General features: G+C 36.6%; 1 protein-coding gene across 7 annotated transcripts in view; it reads left to right on the forward strand.

Annotated features, from left to right (window-relative positions):
* EPHA6 (EPH receptor A6) overlaps positions 1 to 17,924 on the forward strand; it is a 444,142-nt gene that overhangs the window by 303,300 nt on the left and 122,918 nt on the right. For 4 of the 7 annotated variants that reach the window (XM_027698393.1, XM_027698390.1, XM_027698394.1 and 1 more), the window contains exon 6: positions 2,224 to 2,348. The exons of 2 other annotated variants lie outside the window; for them this stretch is intronic. In XM_027698393.1, the coding sequence (XP_027554194.1) occupies positions 2,224 to 2,348 (125 nt within the window). Of the gene's footprint in view, positions 1 to 2,223; positions 2,349 to 15,921; positions 15,971 to 17,924 lie in introns of those variants that run through there. One more of the 7 variants, XM_027698396.1, reaches the window with a different exon arrangement.

Consider the following 17,924-nt stretch of genomic DNA (forward strand, 5'->3'; position numbering starts at 1 on the left):
AGGAGGGCCAAGAATACCATTTTATCTACAGCTTAACCTGGTATTTTCTGTTATCGATCTTAATCACTTCACAAGGTTTGGGTTGTCCAACCAGATGAAGCCACAATGTGCTGGGAAGGTGTTCCTGCTGAGATCCATCACCCAGGAGCAGGCATACAGGGTGCACCAGATGTATCTGGAAGGTTGCTACAGCTCCCTCAGACCCACCTGTAAATCACAGCTCAATACCGGTGAATGAGTCAAAATAGCAAGAAGTAAACAAATGTAAGTGAGCAATGCCCTCCTTGGCCCTTGATCAGCGTTTAGCAAATACAAATTCATGTTTGCTACCTCCTGTTTTCCTTTGTATCTTGCTTGGAGGAGCTGATTTTACCCCACAGAAATACTACAAGAGCTCAGCTTCACCCTCAGTTTCAAGAGTAAAAATTTCATGTCAGCTGAGGGAGTAGTTATACATACCCAGGGATCACAATGTGGTCCAAATCCCATGAATGCTTTTCATTTATTTGTTTGTATTTTATTCTGTTCAGTTACTTGCATTATGCTTTTTAAGGACTTTCTGAAAACTGGGTTAATCCTTTATTCAGCATGGCAGGAAATCCTTTTTTTTTCTCTGATACCCTCGCATCAGACCTGTGGTTAAAATGCCATGAAGTACAAGGGTAGAACAGTTTCCTATATTAGCTCTCTGTTGTCTGCTTAGCACTTTGGTAGGTTTTTTTTATTTGGTATTACATGTTGAGTTGGGGTTTTTTTTCACATCAGACAGGACTGGACTATTATCCCACAGAATAGTTATCCAAAGGGAGGAGAGACAGTGGATGGAAGTTTATTTTCTCTCTCAGATTATCACAGAGAAAGATGTGCATGTCTGTGTGTAGAGTTGCCCTTTTTTCGAAGCTAAACAACCAGTTTTGTTTTCTTCAGCATTTGTTTGCATTCTAGAATGTATTTATTGTTTTCATTTCTTAAACTTCTTGAAATATTTACAGGAAAGAAAACTGAAGCGTGAAATTTGGTGCTTAGAAGCAGATTCTTATTTCTATGGAGACTCTTTCATTCAAAAGATAAAACCAGAAGTCATAAAAATGTGTTATTTTTAGGAGAATGCTCCATGGAAACTTAGAAGAAGTTAAATAAGATTCATAATAGAGAGGAATGGGGGAGGGGGTGTAATAAACTGATATTTTTTAGTGGAAAGAAAGACAGTGAAAACTGTGAGCCAGTTATGGTAACTGGTTTGTTCAGCTTCCTCGGTTGTGTTCAAGACTGTTGAACAACATGACTTGTTTTCCTGTAATATTTGGGAAAGCTGCACATCAATACTGTCAAAACAACATCAGCATCTGGAGATTATTAGACCTCCTTTGACATGCTTGACCAGATTAATCAAATAAGCAAAGATCGTTTTCTAGAATGCAATTTTTGCACCATTTGAAGTTACTGCATAGACGACTCTGTATCTTCAGCCCTAAAAGGGCAGAAAAACTATTTCTTAAAATTGGTTAACCCCACAGTGAGATAATTTGGCTCTTGGGTGCATCCATGCGTGTTGGATCCCAGAAGCTGCTGGAGGCAGTTCCTACTCACTGTGCTGCTGCAGACCCGCAGCATCAGTAATGGCATGTGGGTGTGGGGGCACCTTTGCCCCACAGTTTGCCCACAGCTCAGTCCCTGCCAAGCTGGCTCTTCCCTGCACACAGACACCTCACCAAAGGGCTGAATTCCCTGCTGCTGCCAGCCCAACTTGCAGAAATAGGATTCATTTCTTCTGTTTTAAGCTGCGTCACTTTATTTTACCCCAACGAGTAAACTTTGAATGTACACTGTACACAGTGGAATTATACCATTTAATGAAGATTAACCTGAATGTAGAATTTACTGTCTCTGAAATGTGGTTCTGCTTTGGACACGATGCCCTTGGAGCCAGCAGTGCCAGCTGGTGGTGCCCAGCCAGTGATAGGGACCAGCACAGGCATTTCTTTCCGTATTTTTGCATACAGCCACTTTTCAGGAGCTGCTGTGCACTTCAACAAAGGAGTTACTAGTGTGTACTTGAGACATTAATTCCAGGTTATATGGTTTCCCTGAGAATTGCCATCTGTCATGCTTTGCTGTCTGGAGGTCACTCAAAGTCACCTCGGGTTGGTGTCCTCAGACAGTAGGTTGAAAGGATAAACCGTGTGCTTCGTCTTTAACCCTTAGTTATCCTTTTCCTTTCAGCACCCACCTTGATAGGTATGGTAAGGAAGGACTGGGCTTCCCAAAACAGCATTGCCCTCTCCTGGCAAGAGCCGGACTTTCCCCATGGAGCAATTCTGGACTACGAGATCAAGTACTATGAGAAAGTAGGTCTCACTTACAGCATCACCCAAACTCAGATCCTAAAGAGCATTGTGTTTTATATTTTTAATAGTATTTTTTAAAAATACTTTAAACTTTTCACTTGATCCCACACTCAATGCTATGTATGCTAAAGTAGACGTTTTATTTTGTATTGAATTTTTTTGTTGTTTTACTTATAACTTGTTAATGACTGTCTTGTTTCACATCAGAATCAAGTAGAAGAGCAACCAGACCATACATATACTTGTCAAATAGTACATATACTTGTCAAATAGCTACATTTACAAGCATGGGTAAATGGATCATATGCTTGAACATATTTTGATTTATGGACTCTAATAATGTCACATTAGAGTGACACTGAAGCAGCAGAATTAAGGCGAATGGGAACGTGATTTCATTTGCTAAATAAAGCAATAATCTGTGCTTAAAGGACAGAAATACAGGCCAAGTCATGAAAGAAAGATTTAGGGATGTTAGGCTCTGTAAGTAACTGAGGGTTTTCTTCCTTGACTGCACTTCTCTATTGGGATTGTGCAGCTTTAATGATGCAGAAAAAAAGGGTAAACTGGGAAAGAAATCCAAACAATTTCAATAGCAGTGTTGGAGGGAGAAGACAGATTGCTTAGAATATTTGGTAGCCAAAGCAAGGAAACCCTACTTTCCTGCACTAGAGGAAGTCCTTCAGGTTTTGATCCATTACCATAGTAAGCCACAGTATGACTTGAACTTCCTTTGTTGATATTGAACATGAGAAATTGTGAGATTTTATTCCGTTGAAGAGGAACAGTTCCAAAGACCCATAACCATTCATATGGATGTTAAATTATAAAGCTTCTCTATACATTTATTAAAATCCTTTATCAATAGATTATCTGCCAATACCTGCCATGGCTGAGTGACATGGCAAATAGCTTTCCTTAGAGATCTAGATATTACTTAGCCTTGACCTTCGTGCAGCAAGACTACATACACAGGCTTTGTGACCCTTTGTTATATACAGTTTAAACAACTCCTGCCTGTTTTTACAAAGCATTTTCTGTTTCCAACTTTTTAAAATATAGAATATGTTCTAACTACTGCTCTTCCCTCTTAGGTGTGGGGAGATAAATGCACTACTGGCATCTTCCAGTTCTTCTTCACCTTGGAGCTCTGTGTGTTAAATAGCATAGTTTGTGTCTTGTCGGGGGTAGATATAGCAAGTGTAACTGTAATCTCTCAGTAACCCTCAAAGAGGGGAATATTGGCATTCATGTTTTCAGCAGAAGTGACAAAATAGGGATGTTGTTGCATACCCACAAGAAATATGATGAAAGTGCAATAATTGTCTGCCAGATTTAGTATAAATTTGCCACAAAGGCAAAATCTCTACTACCCTGTAGTAGAGAGTAAAAAATGCTGCTAAAGTTGAAGAACATGTTAAATATGAAAAGGTCAGAAATTTTGTTAACATCTTAGGGAGGCAAGAAAAATGCAGAAACCTTAGCCTTAGGTACTAATAAACACACTAGGTAGAAAAATGGAACAACTTTTGCAGTCCTGTTTTTATCCCTTTTTACCTGTCATTTGTTTTTAATAAAGAAAAGAGGGTTTGTTCTGATATACAATGTAAGAAATTTAATGTCTTCAGCAAATACAAATACTCAATCCCCCAAATTCATCTGATTATATCAGTTTATTCTCAAATACTCAAATCTTCATTCACGAAGCGCAGCCATGATGATATCAGTTTATTAACTTTGTGAAACTTTGAAGAATTATGCAGGATTCTAAAGTTTTACAAGTATTTACTGCTATTTCTTTTAAGATACCTTGTTGACATTTGAAAAATTGTCAATATATCACTGGGCAGTACATTAAGAGACCACATCTGCTTTTGATTATAACCAGTAGGAATTTTGTGGGTCATAAATGGAAGTCATATCTTGCCATGGGCTGTTGGAGTTTCTTGAAAGATATCTAAACTTCAGAAATCAAATAACTGTCAAATAAATTGTAAGCAGTCCCCCAAATGGGGCAGTTTCCAACAAGGTCATAAGACAAATTAGTGATGGTGAATGCAGAACACAGAGATGCATCTTCCCATGCGTACCCAGAACAATATTCAGTGAATTACTGTAGAAGACTCAGAATCATAACCAAATATTGTTTGGCTTTCTATCTGTCTGTAAAATGAAAGTCCTGTGACAATAACAAAATTCCATTGTGAGTTAGTTCTGTATGGACTGTACAGGTTTTTAGTTTCTTGTTTATGAATACACTGGTACATTTTTATGCCATTGTGTGACAAGAGGTCAGTTCATTCTGCAGCTTTTGGGTCACAAGTGCAGTGAACATAAACTAGCCTAGGACATAATTAGAGAGCTGATTTGACCTGTGAGGAGAATAAAAATTCCTAGACATTCAGTCCAAGGTGCTATGAATTCTGTCACAGTAAAGGGAAAAGGTTTTCCATTGCTTGAATAGTTCTGTGATATAACCAGAGAGAGAATATCATGATCCTGAAATAATACTTTGTGTTGATGCCTGGTAGTCAAAATACTTTATTTCAGGTAGATTATGAATAATTCTGAAACCTATACAGTTGGCAACATTTGTCACCTTGAATGATAAGTGAACCTTTACGGTAACACGCAGACACTCAGTTAAATATTTGCCCTTTTAAGATCTAAGATGTACTTATAAAAGCATTTCTTCATAGACCTTCTTTGGACTCTTCAGATAGTAAACACTGCAAATTATCTCTGTTGATACAGGATGTCTGCCCCATTCTGCACTCTGTTGTCTATACATTATATTTTATAATCCCTTGATATCATCCACAAACTGCCCACAATTTCTAAAAGAAAAAATCTCTCATGGGCAGTATTGTCTTTCCCTTTAAAAATCAAACTCCATACATCAATATAATCTCAGTTTGATTGCTAACAGCAGTTAACTTTTATACTTCAGAACTGTCACTCAGACAGTGACCAAAGCTTGTACTATTTGCAAGATTCCAGGGCATCATAATCTCTTTATCTCTCATCAAAAAGGTTGCATGTTTGAGACAGATGAAGGAGTGGGATAAGATATGGCCCTGTTAGAGGCTTGTAATGACACTGAGTCCTTCTGTAGGAATTCCCTCATGGGGAAGGAGACATAGAACACAGTGGATACAAACCATATCAGCTGCACTTCAGGTTGTCCAGCTGAACTGGAAAATGCTTATTCCTCCCCTTTTCCCCCCAACCCCATGAAGTTAATCATCAAAAATTAATGCTCCCTGAGAGCTGTATCATGCATACCAAGCTGTATAGTTAGCAGCAGCTGTATTGTTTGTTCTCTCATATGGCCCAAATATACCAACTGGATTTTACTTTCTATTGCACACAAGATAATATATAATTAGCTAAGGGAGCCTATCTATAGAGAAGAGATTTTAATGGAATGTACCTCAGCAATATCCAAGGCATTGCAAATCTCTAAATAGAGAAAGCAGAGAATATCTTTTGAATCAAGATGTTGGGGAGGTGAGACTGGCTGATATTTCTTTGCTTCCTTGTCTTTTGATTAAATTTACACTAAAGTCAAATCCCTTTGGCGAAATACTTCATTTTGTTGGGAGACTCAATTTGCAGCTCATAGGCTATTTTCACATGAAAGATTTAACCCACTTCCATAGGACAATGAGTGGACAGGATATGTGGGATGTCAGATATTACTTTTCCTCCATTCCAGTATGATTTAGAGTTGAATTAATAAATAAAAATGAGAAAATAACCATGCAGTGGAGGCAAGGGGGAAATTAGTTTTCCAATGAGATTTGTAAAAGAGATGAAGAGCTGATGAGGCGGAGAGATAGAACAAAGTACCAGATTTAAAGAATTAGAAAGCAGTATGACCTTGTTAATTTTTCTATCAGTCTACAGCTGTATTTACTTAACTTACATGAGAAATGATGCTCCTTCTTAAAATCTAATATTAAAACAAAAACCCCTATTTCTTTGAATAATCATTAATGTGAATTAAAATGAGCCCTCCTGAATTTGAGTAATTGAACTTAAGGTACATGACATGATGGGAATAATGCAAAGATTTAAGACTATCAGTGCATAATGTTTTGACTGGCAGAAATATTTTTACAAAAATTAATATGGAAAATTATAAACAAGAAAGTAATTTTGTCTTTTAGAGCTGTTTGCCTGTAGTATCCTGTAGTTTAAAGCAAATCTACCTGTTCTAGAAATGTGTACACAATATTATTTCAAAGCCTTAGAAGTGTAGATATATAATAGATTACACACTCTACGCTTTGAAGGCAAAAAGATGGACAGAGCTATGAACTGATATTCTTGTCATTTTTTTTTCTTCATTTTTTGAGGAACAGATAATCTTGTGCTGTGCTCAGTCCTGGGAATACACCAGGCTCCCTGTCACACCAGTGCCCAAGTTGTTTTATTTTATCTTTTATTCCCATGTGACCTGGCAGTGTAAGGTGTGTGACTCATCCTGCTTTAGGACAGCAGATGTTCCTCTGTGTCCTCTCCAGCTAAGGAGATATTTCATTATGATCTTCTAGGGTTAATTAACCTAATCCTACATGAGCATTGTCTGGAATCCAACCTCAGTGAACAGGAGCCACACATGTTCTTATTAGACAAGATATGGATATTTCTTTTAAGAAGCCACTTCCTGTAGATCAGACAATACTCTGAATTTCTGTGTGACATTTTCGAAACGAGAAGTAAAATTAGTCATTTCTCCTCTGTGCCTTTCTGTGAGGTCTATATGACATGTTTGAGGTTCATTGGCTCTCAACCTCCTACTATTTAAATAGCCAAACCTCTCCAGTCTTCCAACTCTTTAATTACAACTTTGCATAATATTTAAATGAATCAGAAGAAACATTTTTTTTTCAGCCACAACTATGCTACAACTTACCTATTTCCTTGAAGTACCAGTTATTACAGTCTTGGTTCAGATTTTGCTTTTTATGTTAGGTTTTTAAATCATGAAGAATAATATCTGCCCCAGCTCCAATTGTCACGAAGCTCAAGGGGGCCTGCAGGCTGTGTGACATTATTCATGGGCAGATGTAGTTCATTTGGTGCTGTTGTGGCTGGATTGTTGGTATGTACTAGTTCTTCCTCCAGGCATGTTCTTTTATTGCTTGATAACCTTTCAAGCTTCCTGACTAAATTTGAAAGTCAACATCAGTGACAAGATTGGGGAACAGGAGAAGGCTTCCAGCAGTAGGGATAAGCATAGGAGCACTTCATGTGCCTAGCCAGTCAGTGAGTATATTCAGGATAAAATGCTGAATGATTAGCTGGGTAATTTCTAGCTAATAATTATATTTTTTTAATGAACACTTTTCTGTTGCAGTATTTTTGAAATTATTCAAATTGTTTGAGGCTTACATAGCAATTTGCTCCCTACAAGTTTCTGGAATCAAGAAAGACGGGACTCATGCAATGATACATTTACATTACACTTTCCACACATTCTCATCAAAACAAGAGTATTGCATGTTTGGGATACGTAAGAGCTTTTGCATAGTAGTATTAAGCAGATCTTAGTATTTGTTCATAGCTGCAGGAACAGCTCAGCATGTCACAGTGGGGCTCCAGGGCTCCAAGGAGTGCCTCTGGCACTCTTGGCCATTCAGAGCTCCTGGGAAATGAACCGTGTCTGGTGAATGTTTTTAAAAAATAATCACTACAAATGTGCTTTGGGATATAATCATTAAAATGAAAATCTCTGAGCTTATTTTAGCATAGTAAGTGATGTTAAACAAGCCTCTCAGTTTTTCTGTTCTGCTGTTATTAACCTAGTTTCCCAGGAGAAAAACTGTAAAAGCCTTGGATTCTAAAAAAAGAAAAAAATAGGTCTCAGAACCGTTGAAAATGAGAGTGAACAATTACGAGTCTCTCTGACCAGATATAATTTTTGCCTGCAGGAAAAAAGCTAAGGACCTTGCAGCAGCCATTATTAATGACACTGATATAATTACTAATACTATTAGGAGAAGAAGAAATCTGGCATCTAAATATCAATTCCATGCAGCAAAGGGTTTATCACAGAAGTTCTGAGCTAGGCCTTCTCTATTAGATACCTGGTTTGGCTTTGTCTCCTGATCATTGTCATCAGTTATCTGGAGATAGCTTCTAAACTTTTGTATTTAATATTAAAGCAGCCTACAGGGCTATGACTGTTGTTGTTACTGCTGAACCAAAAATTCTCAATGCTGTTTAAGCAAGCCTGGTAGATCTGATTAAAAAAAACCCAACCAACCATATTTTACTCTCTGCTGCTCTTGTGGTCTTGTCTGTACCTAATACTATTTTCTCCAAGGAAAATTATATGTACAATTCTTATCCCAGTAACTGCTGGAAGAGCTGCACAAATGTAGTAAAAGTGTATTAATGGTTTTAGGTAAATGGTTTTCAAATATTTTCAAGGGTGTAGGAAAAGCATAGGAGGTATGCAAACTATTACAAGACAACAGACACAGCTAGTTCAATACCTCAAATATAGCTAAGAAAGCTAAATCCACTGATAGCAGGGGTTAGTTACTAACAAAAAGAATTATTAAACACTTTGCTAGACTTTCAGCATTTGAACCTCACGAAAAAATGTTTTAAAAATTGTTTACTGACACAGCAAGAATAGTAATAATGTTAACTGCAGGAATCAGCTGTTCATCATAAGCATGTGTTTAGGTGGGGTCAAAAATCAGAAGCAGCTATTTTATAGTGCAGTAAGTTTCAGCTCTCTCCTGAGGACAAACTTTAGATGGTTTTGATGCACATGTTGTGAAAAAGAAATATTGTCTCTTCAGAGAGGATATGTCAGTTGCATAAAAGGAAGTGGTATGGACTTTAACATGTTTAATCCTAACTTAACAAAATAATGTCCTCCCAAAGCATGTTATTATTGTTGTTTCTGTTATTATCAACCAGTTGCAGTGTGTTTACTTCTGAGTTTAGTTCCAGTAAGTTTTAGTTGAGTATGAGAATAAAGTTGGATTTCCCTCAGGTATCTTAGCACAAACTCAGGAGTCCAACTTTGGGTTTGACAGTTTGACAAATTTTTACAAAGAAAGAATGGCCAGTTTGTGAGCAATGACCTGAATATAACTAGTGTACCTGTCAAAAGATGGCCATCTAAGTGAAAGTGGTTTCCTTATTTATAAATTAAATACAGTATCTAGGTCTCAGTTTCTCTAAAACCTGACAGAATGTTTCCTTTAGACCCTCTTAAAAGAAGAACTAGATTTAAAGTTCTCTAAAAATCTTCACCTATGAGCCTAAACTATTTTAAAAGCTGAAGCTTGCACAGCGTTTTCATAATACACAAATGACTTACTGTTCATAAATTGTTGTTTTGCAACCATAAAGGTGTAGTCACAGATTAAATCAAGATGTACCTTGAGAGACATGGGTTTATATCTTTGCCTAAATGAACGAATGTTCCAATATGAGATATCCTTTAATTTAAAGTTTCTTCCTGCAATCCTTGATGCATTCAGGAGATAATTGGGTAGATACGGATAAAAAGATGTATCATTTTGGAAAGTAAAACCAGAGAAAGTTCCTTTTTTCTCTCTCTCTCTCTCTCTCTTTTTCCAAGACTGCATTGCAACTGTACCTTAACCATAGGAAAGGACAAATTATTAGTTTTCCACTTTGAACATTTTTTTCACATTAAATGAAGATGAAGCTGCTGACTGCATAATACCAGCAACCTCTTTCTTATAAAGCAGCAACGTCCCCAAAGCAGTCATTGAGGGAGAAGGGAATAAAATCCAGAGGGAAAGAGGAAGCTCGTTTAAGGAGAGCCATTCAATTTTAATGCATTAAAACATACTACTTACATGTTTAATATTAGTATATCATTTTACCATGTATTAAATAAAAGCTGTGGGTTTGGTGGGAGGACATGGTTGTTGGAATGAAAAACGCACATTAGAGGAGCTTTTCATTCCAAGTAGCAACTCTGCTAACCAATTTGAATTCATAGAAAGGTTATCTTATTCAGTACTTCCCATGCAGCTTTGTTAATTTTGTACCCTAATAAAATCACAAATGTTTATTTTAATGATTCAAAGAGACGTAGTGTTAAAAGTCTCTCTTTCTCTTTTACAGTGTTTTAATGTATTAGTATTAATAGCTTCAAAGTGCCCTTTCTTGATGTGCTTGGGATGGCTGAGTTAACAACCCATTATTATGTACTCCTTACCGAGCTGTTAATGGCTTTAGAGTCTTTTGCAGGAATTCACCTGCTGCTCATAAACACATTTATGTTGCTGCAGGAACTTCCCCAGGTTGATGCATCTTGTATTTGCAGTGACCTTGCACAAACTATCTGGTTTTCTTGCACATACTGCAAGTACTCATGTTATACTCACATAACTCTTTAGAGACTGAGGGAGCTCTTTTTAAAAAGGTATTGACACTAATCTGTAAATTTCATTAATATTTTTTCAGACTTGTTGTTGTTGTTGTTACCACCTCCAAAAATAATATTTCTGCTAAAGTTAGCTCCATTAGAAATGGGCTCTTCCCAAAAAACTTGAAGAAAATTTGCTTTGTCAGTGTAAAATCAACATTTTAATTTACTCATTAGATTGTTTATTTTGCCCTTGAAATTCATGTTAAACTAATTGAAAAAAAAATTTCTGATTTTGCTTTCCATTCCATTAGCTCACTGAGGTGTTTGAAGAAAACATAAATTTAAATAAGATGCTGTATTTATTGTTGATGTTATGCCAGGTTCTGCAATATAAGTCATGACACCACATGTGAATTCAGCCCTTTTGAGTTAACGTTACAAGATAGATGTTTGCTGTCTGCCTGCACTGAGACACAAAAAGATGCACACACACACTCACAAATACACCAAAAATGTGATATTTCACTGGCTTTTCAATAGTTCTTCTATATTTATATCTGAAGAGCCTTGCATAATGAAAAACACTGTGCAATCTCTATATGGAGATCAGCAGCTTCCCTCTTACCTCTGATTTATTATTGGCATTGGAGTGATTAAAGTCAAACATTAGTTAGTGTCAGACTTTCTTTTTTAAAGCCAAAATACTTCCTTCAAAACTGACTTTTTGTTGGGTGGTTGAAATCTCTATTAATATTGTCAACATTATTCTATACTTTTAATTCCTGATTTTCTTTGAAAAGGAAAGTGTTTGTCCCAAAGAACCGTAGTCACAGTTAGCATATGAAAGACTTGTTATCATATAAGATTCATGTAGTCTGAAATGAATCCTAATGACTGCAGTCATTTCTTTATTCCAGAACCAGAACAGCAATCTGAATCAATTCAATCTATGAGAGTAGATATTTTGCTTAGGTAAATAAAAGGTATAGTTTTATTAATACCACTGTAATAGCTCTCTTATGTGTACCCATGAACCAAGTAAACAACTATGGGTAGTTTTGCTTTAAGTATGCCTTGTTTTCAAGCTGTTGTATATCAATAAAGATCTTTTCAGTATTTGGCAGGTAGAAAATATTCTGTAGCAAATGAAAACCTTCCTCTGCTCTTCTAATACTAAAAAGTATTTATGCGGAAGATTCAAACTAGTCTTAAACTAGTCTTAAAATAAGCCTGGTCAGTCTACCTGTCCTAACATCCTAAAAGGCTGAAACATATTTTAGAAAAGCCTTGGAAAGGGTGTTTCCACAAGAGATTTTTCATACAGTATGTCGTTTTCACAAGGGTGTTTCCAAAGCTGCATATATCACACATAGCAGTTAAAATTTTCCAGCAAGGTGTTACAAACCTGACGAAACCTCCAGCACTGAAAAGGAACCCTAATCAAAATCCTGGCATTTTTGGATTGGTAGAATCACTTGATTTTTGCAGCATTGAAAATATGTCCTGCTTTTTGGGGGGGCAGGGTTTTTGTTTGGGGGGTTTTTTGGGTTTTTTTTCGGAAGGGTTTTTTGGGGGTTGGGAAGATGTTTTATTTTTGTCAAAATAGAGCACTGGCCACTCTGTACTGTAGCAAGTCACCATCACTGTAGAAGTCTTGTAAAGAATTGGACGTTTGCTCTTGCACTGAAATTCCACTTCAATTGTAAGATGCTTCTTTACATCAAAAATGTCTTCATACTTCAATATGAAGTAGGGTCACCACAATTTTGAGTCCTGCCAGGAAGAATTACAGCAGTTTGGTGTGTACAGCTGTGATGTTACCCATGCTGATCACGTTAGGTGAGAAGATTGCCTGCCATATGTCTCAGCAACTTTAGAGACCTTCAGGTGTTTGGACTGTGAGTTTTACACTGCAGGTTTTTTACATCAAATGAGTTGTCCCTTTTTGTTATCTGTCCTCCAGGGTCTGGTATTTTCAATTTAAAAACTTCATTATCCAGTGACCTACTTCCCTTCTGTAGCTAGAAGTACTGTTCCTACAGTACACACAGATATTTTGGAATTGACTGAACATATCACTGATACTCATGATTATTCACTATTTCTTATAGACAAGAAACTAGAGTATATTCAATAAAATCATCAGGAAGCAGATTTTTTTTAAAAAGTCCCCACAGTATTTTTTAAACACAGTTTGTAATTAAACTCGTTGCCTAGGGATGTTTTGGAAGCCACAAGCAAAATTGATTCAAAGAATAATTAAGCAAATTCATGGACGAAAAGTCCATGAGCTGTAAAACATAATGAAGCAAATTCAGTTAATTTAGAAACCCACTAATCTGCAGATTGCTGGACTCTGGGGGAGTGTTAAAGGTGAGCTTGGGGACAAGGAACTTGTACTGCCTGTGTTGATCTCAAGTCTGCAGTGGCATCAGGACCTCATTCAGAAATTTGAACTATGAATATCATACACCAAATGAGTGACTTGGGAATCAGCCCACTGGCTGTATATACAGAATTCCTTGGGCTTGTTTCATGGCAAAGAAAGTCACAGAAGGCTTCTAATCTTCAAATTTTCAGGACTGCTCCTGTTTCCTGTTTCTGTTTGCCAGCAGATTTATTATATCATTATGAAGTAAACCTTCGTGTTAGGTATCTCAGAAGAAGCTGTGCTTTGCTGTCCAAAGGCGACAGCAAAACTTTTGAATAATACTTTGAATAATACTTGAGTTGATTTTTACCGTTAGTAATCTCTAATCAAGTTCGTGCTTGCAGTAGCTTCCTGCTACTTTCCAAGTGGAAAAGATGGTGCAGGGGAAAAGAAAATTAAAATGAGAACAAAAATAAGAATAATCTTTGAGGAAGCGGAGAGGCTGGCATAAATGCTCAAGTTGGAAAGACTCCTGGAGATCCTGGTGCAGAGGTTTACACTGGTAAATATTTTTAATTAGCAAACAGGTGTTATCAGAGCAGCTCATAACTGACAGAAAAATGGAATTTAATATCTGCGCTTATCTGACAATTCAAGCCATGTTTGCCAGCTCCCTTTATTATATGCTGAATGGCACCCTGTTCCATCACTAGCTTAAGGCATAGACTTGTGTTTATTCCTTTCAATTTAATCTCTTTGTCAGTACAATAAGCAGTGTCCTATCTGATGCCTTCACACCTGGCAGTCCCATTTAGCTCACCACGTTAACCACAACTCTTGATCTGCCCACCCCTCACCTCCTTGTGCTGGTGAGAATTTAAACACTGTTTTAGAGTCTCCCTGCCCTCATCTCTCCTCATTTAATTTTCTGCTTTTCATGGTTCACCTCACATCAACTCATTTCTGCCTTTCCGAGTGTATAATCCAATTAAAATGAAGTTTGTCTGGGTTTTGACCTTCCTATATTTTCTTTATGATTGGTTATCTGTTCTTGTCCTTTCCTTGTCAACAGCTTCACTTCATATAGGGAGAAAGTGATGAGCTGACTGACAGGCAATCAAAACATAAAATATTGAATGGCCAAACAGGTAAAGTACACTTTAGTGTTTCAGCTTCCCAAACTGTTACGTCTCAGATTAATCACAAGGGAGGTCAAGAAGGGAAGGAAGAAGATTACAACCTGAAGTGGCTGATACCTTTAAGTGCTGCAGGTTTCTTCTCTGAAGCAAATACTAGAGCCATTGGCAATTTTCTCTATGGCTCTATTTTTTCTTGTCAGAGTTTTCAACTTAGTTCAGGCCGGTCTTCAGATCTTTGTACTCACTTTTCTAAATTTACTTTAAGTTTTTTGTTCAGCTGGCAACCAAAGGTACAAGGTTTTTAGGAAGCAGGTTTATTTTAAGAATGTGAATGGTACCTTTTACTATCAGTTCTATTATTGTAATTTTTCTTATCACTCTATATTACAATCAGAATTTATCTAATCCTGCTGATCAGATTGTAATCAGATAGTAATTAATTAATTTCAAATATTACCACCAGCATTCCTGTTAATTTGACTGCAAGTCAAAATACTCCTCTAAGAGAAAATCAAGCACAAAATTAATGAATATAAAGAAGCTCTCAAAGATGGACTTTGGGTTAATAAAATTAACTATAAGTGTATTTAATTTTGATGATTTGAGTGTAATTACTCCTCATCTACTACAATCTATGTAAGATGAGAAACAAGCATGATGAGGCAACAGGAATTCCGAACTCATATTATGAAAATATTTTATTGCAAAGAAAGAAAATACTTTTTGAGAATTAGTTGAGACAGGAATATAGGCAGTATAAATCAGAGGCAACATCCATAAATTAGAGATGGAGGGACTCTGTTTTTTTTGTAGATCATAGTTGGCACAAACTCCACAGTTAGCTTTTATTTGTCTTTACTAGATTCTGTTTGAACTGATCAATCACATATTTACTATACCTAGTAAATAACTACTATTTTATTCTAATGTGTATCGCAGCATTAAAGTTCAAGTGACTGTGGAGTGCCATCATAGCTGATTCCATGGCAAAAGTAAGGAAGAATTTAAAGATTTCATTTCACAATGGACTAGAGCTTTGATTAATAAAAATTGCTGTCTTCGGAATTGTGGTCATTCCTTCAAAAGAATGAACCTTCCTCTGTAGGTCACATTGTGTATATCCTTCAAACTGCTGTGTCTAGGAAAGAGGAAAGATGTGACCAAATGGTCTCATAAAAAAAATTATTATTGGTGCTTTTATTTAAACTTTTGTAGTGTGAGAATCATGAAACTCCAAATCTTCTTTACTTTAATATGGTTCTTATTCAGCTTTGACATTGTGCTGTAGTGTACAGGATAAAGACTTGGTCCCTTGGTATATAGATTTAATCTTTATTGGTATTTCTTTCTGTTAAATAATAATGCTCTGAAGAGGCCAAGCAGGAGGATCATATGGGTTAAGTATAGAATTTTCATGTTGGAGGACAACAGATATAAACTGGAAAATGTGTTTGCAAGCAGTTGATAGTAAATTCAGTTACTCTCCCTAGATTCTTTCTGCACACATACATTTGGAAGTTGTGGGTACACACTAAGCCTGTTTTCAACCCTTTGGAGACTCTTTCCCCAGTGTCAGTTTAAGACTTTTCAGTTACTCAGTGAACTGAGTACCTTGATTGTCCTTCCAAAAATTAGCCAGACTTGGAGTGTATTGCAAGAGAATGGCAATTCCTGGAGCTCCCATTGTATATTCTAAATGACAGAAAATTATATTTGGTTTTCTTTTTCAGCTGCTAAAGTAAGGACTGATAGTGTTTTGATAAAAGCCATGTTTCTCTTTCCCACTCAAATATTAACAAATCTTGTACACCTGAAAGAACCTGGATTTCTATCAGTGCTTTACTGGTAAGGTTAATCTTTAAAAGGTTATTTAAGCACTATAAGCAAAATTCTGCATTTCAGCTTTTATTTCTATTACTTTTTTTTGCACTAGAGATTTCAATTATATATACTTTTTCTCATCTATAACATCAGAGTGTAAACTCTTTTCTTGCCATGTGAGTCTAAACTGATAAAACATCATCACATTTTGTTTAGTCTTTACCAATATTTTACAAGTGTGCACAAAGTCTTCATTTCTGTGCTTTTCCCACTGTAGTAAGGGGGAGGGAAGGTTCAACATGTTCACACAGGAGTGGCATGTGAAAATATATCTGTTTGTTTGCAAGTGCTAATGTTGTCAGAGGGAATCCCCTTTCTTTGGAGTACATGAGAAAAATGGTGAGAATCATCACAATAATAGAACATCTGGATATTGAATGAATATGACATTAATAAAGTAGCTACTTTCAGTGAGTGAAGATCTACAATTTAATCTGATGGTGTTATAGAGTGGAAACATTTCATCACAGCATATGTTGATGGGACAGAACCAGCTACTCTGGTGCACTGCAAAAGCAGAAAGCTTTTCATTAACTTTTATCCTGTGTTCCTGATACTCCATCAAATTAGGCTGTCTAGTCTTAGTCCATTGGCACCATTGTAACTTCCATTCAGTCAGTCTGTTCCTTGAGATATGAAAAAAATGTCTTGACTATAAAGCCAAGTATAAAATTAGGAGAGATCCAGATTCAGATACACAGAGGTGGCTGCAGGAAAGAGTTTCATTCTGAAAGGTGTTCCTGTTCATGCACAGATCAACACTCTCTCTTATAATCAAAACTGAATCCATTGACAAGAAGAATCACTCAAACAATAAGAAAAATACAATTTCCTTAGAAATAGAGATAACATTTTCAAAGTTCATAATATAATCCTGTTGAACTTGGATATCTAGTCACAGACAGTATTACATTGTGTGATAACATTGGCATCACTTGCATTTGGATTATATTTATGTTTTAATTACAGATTTTCACCAAGATAAATTTGCAGTAGGCCATGGAAGAGATCTAATGAATTTCCTCCTATCAGATTCTATCTGGTAGTTCTATGAGTATATTATATTTAACTTCAACTTATGTTTAATCCCTCGGCCACTGTGTTCTCAGAACTGCTTCTTGTGAGTTCTGTGCCATCTTAAGATCACAAATGCTGCTCTGATACTACTGTAAAGGGTCAGAGCATTTCTTTTACCCTCTCTTTTATATGAAAAAGAGCCATATATAGTGGCCAACAGTTCTCTTAATCCTTATGTATCATGGGAAATACAGCCATATCAGTGAAACTTTTATTTTATTTTGCAGATTTTTAGTAGTCCTCTGTAGTTATCAAGAAATACAGAATAAATATAGTCCTTGGCATTTCCCACTGATCCTGGTCCTGTCACTGTTCAGGTCAGAGATCTATCACAGACCATACTGTGGCTCCTTCTAGCACTCAAAGCTTCCTTTTGATTGGAAAATAGAGTGCATAGTAGTTGGGTTGATGTGTATCTACATTTTGCCACAACAGAAAAGTGAAGTCTGGGAGAAGCAGGCACTAACATCCAGGAGGTACATCTAAGTCCTCCAGTTTAAAATTAGCTTTTTGAACCCAGAATCCCTGCTAAAGTAGGGCATGTGATGTGTAGCAAGAACAAAACAAAGAATCCCACATTTCTCTGCAGACTAGAATTGTATTTTTTTTACTCTGAGGCTGTCTTCAGCCTTCCTGCAAAAGATCATGGCAGAAGGAGTGGCCAACTTTGAGAGCCACCCCTATCAACCTCAAATTGTATCCCTCTATGGAAAGCTTTGGCCTTCCAGGTAGGC

The sequence above is a fragment of the Neopelma chrysocephalum genome, unplaced genomic scaffold, assembly GCF_003984885.1.
Source record: "Neopelma chrysocephalum unplaced genomic scaffold, ASM398488v2 Primary Assembly neopelma1_126, whole genome shotgun sequence".
NCBI classification, from domain to species: Eukaryota; Metazoa; Chordata; class Aves; order Passeriformes; family Pipridae; genus Neopelma; species Neopelma chrysocephalum.